The sequence below is a fragment of the Eucalyptus grandis genome, chromosome 9, assembly GCF_016545825.1.
Source record: "Eucalyptus grandis isolate ANBG69807.140 chromosome 9, ASM1654582v1, whole genome shotgun sequence".
Taxonomy (NCBI): domain Eukaryota; kingdom Viridiplantae; phylum Streptophyta; class Magnoliopsida; order Myrtales; family Myrtaceae; genus Eucalyptus; species Eucalyptus grandis.
In genome coordinates this window covers 5,070,546-5,076,382 of record NC_052620.1, presented here as the reverse complement: position 1 = coordinate 5,076,382, position 5,837 = coordinate 5,070,546, and the positions used below count along the sequence as shown (strand labels likewise).

Sequence of the window (5,837 nt, the reverse complement as noted above, 5' to 3'; positions counted from 1 at the left end):
TTGTCAATCAATTAAATTGAGTCAATCAAATCAATCTTGATGTGAAATCCAAACTAGATCACTAGCCATTATATAATTGGGGCTTGAGTTACGTTCTATCGAATCTGGATGTCAAGTCTGAGTGCAATAGACTTTACAATCTGAGTCTGAGTACAATAAACTTTACAAACTGGGTCTTAACAGATTTAGCTTTAAGGTCTGAACACAGTTTGAATAAGTTCATCTCCAGCATAGAGTCTATCTTCTGGTTCTTCATTCACGTTCAGTCTGGAATTTGTCAGAGTTGACAGACTTCTGATGTAGAACAGACTTTGGTACTAAAGTCTGGCAATCTTCAGACTTTGACACAGAAGTCTGGAAAATCTTCAAAATATACTTTGGACATATGTTACGTTCAGTCTTCTGGCTGTCTTCAGACTTTGACAATATCCTTTACATGTTCTATCATCTGCATGATCTATTACTTAACCATTAAACACGTTAGTAGCCTTTGATTTATTTTGTCATCTTCAAAATATCATAAGGGATTTCCCTAACAAATCTAATCCTTATAATGCAATTGATCATCAACTGAAAAGATTCATAAGAATTAGAAAAATAAGAAAAACGAGGGCAGCCATGAGACAAACAATACTGTGAACTTTTGTCTTATGCATTCCAATAAACTCACACCACCGACTATTAAACAAAATAGAAGACCGCAGAACGTTTGCAACTCTATAACTAGATGGAGCTATCGGATTCACATGAAGGCAATGAAGAGACCCTAGGAAGCTTCCCACAATCATATCTTGTAAGACCTTTCACTACTCTAGCAAAGAGGAGCCCATAGAATACATGTCTTAGGAACCTCATTAATCGACTAGACCCATCTTGTTGCACCCGTCCCGACAGGTACGATACTGTTACTAGTGTCGCCGCCCTCAATCTCCTCTCCTTTGCATACCTCTCTATAGCAACTCCGACATATTGGGTCATTAGTTTCCCGTGCTTGGAAATTGAGTCCCCAAGGTGCCTCCCCAATACCACTGCGTCCTCGAGCGCCGAACATCCACCCTGGCCCAAATCGGGAGTCATCGGGTGCATAGCGTCTCCAGCCAGCGTGACGTTTGATCGGGCTAGGTTTCCGAACAAGATGTCCCAAGGATATCGGAACATTAGCGGGGCCCATGTCAAACTTGAAAGATCAGAGTGCTTGACGATATCGAGGTACACAGGTGGGAAGTCCTTTGCCAGATCTTCCATCACCTCCCTTTGTATCACTTCTGGATCTTCTTCTTTCTCCATACCTTTATGAATTGAAACATTGGGGATTGAGGAGGATTAGTAAGCTATTATTGAAGTAGCCATGGTAATTAGGAATCTTAGCAGAAGATAAACTGTAATATATACGATACCTTTAGGAGTACACGTCGCCCCAAAATACCAGTAGACTTCCTTATCATTGAGAGAAAAAAAAGCTGCCCTCTTACCCACATCCACAAATTGATGAAGTGCGTGGCTGTGGTGAAAACCGTGACCTTTTGGGAATACGGACAACCCACGCACTCCCGATCGGCCTGAAGAGACTGGCGGGGCAAGTCCAAGCCAACGGGCAATGATAGAGTGTATGCCATCGCATCCTATAACAACCTACACATACAGTAATTACAGCGTGGATAAGTTAACGTTGATAAGTTACCTCATCATATTTAAATTCAAAAGAAGGTTCTCGAGAATTGTAGGTAACCTTAGACTTTATGATGGTCCCATTATCGAGCGTGACAATACAAATGGACAAGCCGTGTTCTACTTGAGTTTCAATGGAAGTTATCCTGGAAGAGAATCGAATGCTATTTGGAGGAAGCTCCTCCGCCAGAACCTCCAACAAAACTTTTCGGTGGACCCCTCTTGGTAGGGCTCCGTTCCTACTCAATCCAAATGGCATGATTTTCTATCCTTGGAATACGAAATTACTTGCATAAAATAATAGCATTTGTTGCAAGTAGGGGAAAAAAAGCAGCTAAACTATAAGATAAACGAGATAAGAAAATAAATTGGATATTGAATTTACGTGACTTGGTTAGTGAGACCTACTCCACACAAAAAACGGCACAAGATCCACAAACAGAAATTACAATTACAATTGAATCATTTAAACACTCTCATTATTTTCTTCTCAATGGGGATTGCTCTTCACAAAAGAGACCCCCTTCTCATATAGAAAAGAACTAGATCCAGAATAGGAAATTTCTTGTAGGATTTCACTTAATCTAGGAAACCTAGTTGGTTCGATTTTTTTTTATGGCTCTCAAATTTGAGATATATTTTCAACAACATACGATAAATTATCCAATTTTCTAATAGAAGGAGTATTGTATTGTCAAACTCTATTATTGACGATCTTCTTAAAAGATGAGCTGTCAATGGTATACAGTCATTGGTATCATTTTGTGCAAAATGAAACATATAGTAATTGATTACAAGAAATTAATCGATCTAAAGTGTTAAACGGTAAATTAACAAAACAGAGATGATGGAAAGGTAGGTAAAATATATTAGAGGAAATTTGAGATTCACCTGCTACTTGGAGGATAATGCACTTCTTGAATTGATTTAGTCCTGACATCAGTTATGTATCCCCTGAACACAAGTACAAAAAAATCAGAATATTAATAACCAAAATTATTTTTTCTCATCATTGAGAAATTGTAGGACAGATCAAGGTCCAGCGTCCTAGATCTTTAATTATAAATAACCAATTTAAGAAGCTCCCAAAACAGCGAATCCTAAAATCAATTTAAGAAAGTACAAAACCAATGTAGAGCTTATCTTTCTACTCAGTATGTCTTGCTTGAAAAGCCTATTGTTCGTTCTCACTGATTTTGCACTTTTTACCTTCATTTGATGAATATCTAATTAGTTATTTTACTCTAAGCTTTAATCCCATTAGCAACCTCAATAGGTAAATTTCACGGTGCAGTTTACGACCAGCAATGATCTCAATTTTCATGATTTTTCCCCGTAGAAGGTGCATTATAACCACTTTTTAACCAATTTTTTTAATACCTAACGAACATCATTTGCAAATAACTAAAAAAAAAATAATTCCATTAAATTATTCAAATGAAAGTTCATGAACTTGATTGCATCGTACCAAGGTCTAGTGACTGCGATCCAAATTGCTTTGGATTTTTTATCAACTTTTCACTATAAATGTGATTTACTTAAAGTTGATTTTACCCCCAACGAGCAAGCGTGAGATTAGTAGTATTTAACTTCTTCTAAAAGATGGCTACACTAATTCAGCATCCATCAAATTTGAGTGGTGTCATCTTTAATAGCAGAGAAATCACTCATTTAAACTCTTGATCGATACATGATAGTTGAAGTAAAGATTGGACCGGGTTTTAATACTTCGAAATGATCCAACATTCCACATTAATCAAACATCTTTGTTCCCGAACTAAGAGCGAACAAGGAGGTTACCTTTCTAAAGGAGCGGAAAGGGCTGCGAGCTTGTCCGAAACCCCGAGCGTGTCGAGCGCAACCCACGCACTAGCGAAGAGACCCAGAGCCGCGCCAGTCGTTCGAAGCTCCTTCGATTTCTCGAGGATGAGGGCTCGGACACCGACCTTCTTAAGGGCCACTGCGGTTCCCAAACCCGCGATGCCGGCACCCACTATCACCACCTCCTCCATATACGGTCGTCTTCTACTTCGAGTTTGTGAGTGTGTGCGCAACTGTTTTCTGCTCTGAATTGGGGTGAGGAGTCTCTTATCTTGTGGTCGCTATTTTATAGTGGCAAAGTTGTTTGTCTTTTGATAGCTACGTACCTGCTTATGCTACTGGAGCATTATTGAATGAAAGTTACAGCTGCAAAGTTGTTAAAATAAACTGATTTTTCAAATTTCAGTTTTTATTTCAAAAAGAGTGAAATTAAAATTTCCAACCCGGATATAGATTTTACAAGTTCAACTGCTTTCCCAAATTCACTTCAGTTCTTTTCTTTATTTTGCTAAGCTTTCGCTCTCGTAAGGGGGATTTGAACTTGCATTGTTGGGTTTAGCTATGTGACATCCATAAGTTTAAATTGTGCTCCTTTTTAAGCTGTACATTGTCTGATAGACAATTCAAGGGACTTCCTTTTTTTCATATTAAGGAGTCTTTCTTGAGAGGACCGGCTTTCATTTAACAAACTTTTAGTGACAAAGAGTACTTTAGTTACTTTAGTTGCAACTGAAAAAGGGCTAGTACGCACACCTAGAGAGGGGTGAATAGGTGTATATCAAAACTTTCTTTTTCACATGACTTAATAAAATAGATTGCCTTTGGATGATAATAATAAACTGAGGATGTAAAACGCTTTAAACAATTCTATAAAGCAATTAAGTAAAGCAATGAATAAGATAATGAGTATAAGGAAAGAGAATTGGAACACAAGGTTTATAGTGGTTCGGCTTAATCCAAGCCTATGTCCACTCTCTTGCGCTAATAACCCATTGGCTGGATTTTACTATGAATCAAAAGAGATTGTACACCTTATGATCTTCGACTTCCTTAGTGGAGAGTCCTAGCTAGTCTCTTCACAAAGTCTCACTATAAGTTTCTCTCTTTTGTGTACAGTTTGAGCTCAATGAATGAAAAAGCAAGGAACTACAGAGATTCAGACTTTGAAATTCTTCTTTCATCCACACCTCCAACAACTAGAGAGTCTGCCTTAAATACTCCTTCATGTCTTCACGACCGTTGGCACTTTTCAAAGGAATTCTTCCAATCTACCCATTGGACAAAATCAATTAAGGTGATCTCGAGTCGTTGAGAGATTGGTGATGAAAGCTCGTCAATTCTGTTAAAGACGCATTCTTATTAAAGGTAGTCTAGCATGCCTTATTGCCGCGGCAGGTCGGCGGTGGCGGACATTGAATTCCAAGCTATATGAATTATTAAACACATAGGATATCCTTAAAACACTGTCGAAAAGCACTGTTGCATTATAATAGAAGACACTACATACACTAGACTTCCAAATCTACAATGTCCTTTTGGACCAAATCTATGGGATCTCTTCTCATTAGGTTAGGTTTCTATCTTGGGACCTCTTTATTGAGTTAAGGCTTTTAATCTCATTCCTCTTGATGCATAAGTTATTTGCTTTCTTGGTAAACCTTTTTGTTAATGGGTCTACAATATTTTCCTTTGACTCTACAAAGGCTAAAAAAGTTATTTTACTCAAGAGCAATTGCCCTATAGTATTATGTCTATGACTAATGTATCTAGACTTACCATTATATACAAAGGCTAAAAAATTATTTTACTCGAGAGCAATTGCCCTACAATATTATGTATATAATTAATGTGTCTAGACTTTCCATTATATATTAAATTATGTGCCTTTGCATTCGTTGCTTAATTATTATAGTGAATGCATATTGCAGGCACAAATTTTGGCCACAACACAACCTTAAAAAATTGTCGAAGCCACTGCGCTTTTTTAGCAGTTTTATCCAAAGTAATAAACTTTGATTCTATAGTGGAGCACGCTATTAAAGTTTGCTTTGAGGATTTCCCCAATACTATGGCACCTCCTAATATTGAACATATCTACTAATCAATTTTGATTAATCATAATCCAAGATAAAGTTGGCATCACTATAGCCTTGAAAAAAAAGGATATTTGTCTTATTAGAAGACATAATCTTTCATTCTTTTCGGATAACCTTATACTCTCAACAAAGTAATCGCTACTGATAAGGATTACTTGTATATTTGCTTAGTTTTTCTATTAGTATGCAAAATATTAGTTCATGATGTACAAAATGCTATTGATTATTTGAGAATACTTCAGATGCCTAATA

The 5,837-nt window shown here is 37.2% G+C and overlaps 1 protein-coding gene across 1 annotated transcript; it reads right to left on the bottom strand.

Annotated features, from left to right (window-relative positions):
- Positions 1 to 502: 502 nt before the first annotated feature.
- On the bottom strand, positions 503 to 3,758 carry LOC104418168 (monooxygenase 2). The gene is made up of 5 exons (XM_010029420.3): positions 3,469 to 3,758; positions 2,560 to 2,622; positions 1,730 to 1,907; positions 1,398 to 1,632; positions 503 to 1,289 (listed from the first exon to the last, which is right to left on the bottom strand). Exons 1-5 carry the CDS (start codon positions 3,678 to 3,680, stop codon positions 724 to 726), a joined length of 1,254 nt encoding a protein of 417 aa, XP_010027722.2. The 5' UTR covers positions 3,681 to 3,758; the 3' UTR covers positions 503 to 723.
- Between the last annotated feature and the right edge of the window lie 2,079 nt (positions 3,759 to 5,837).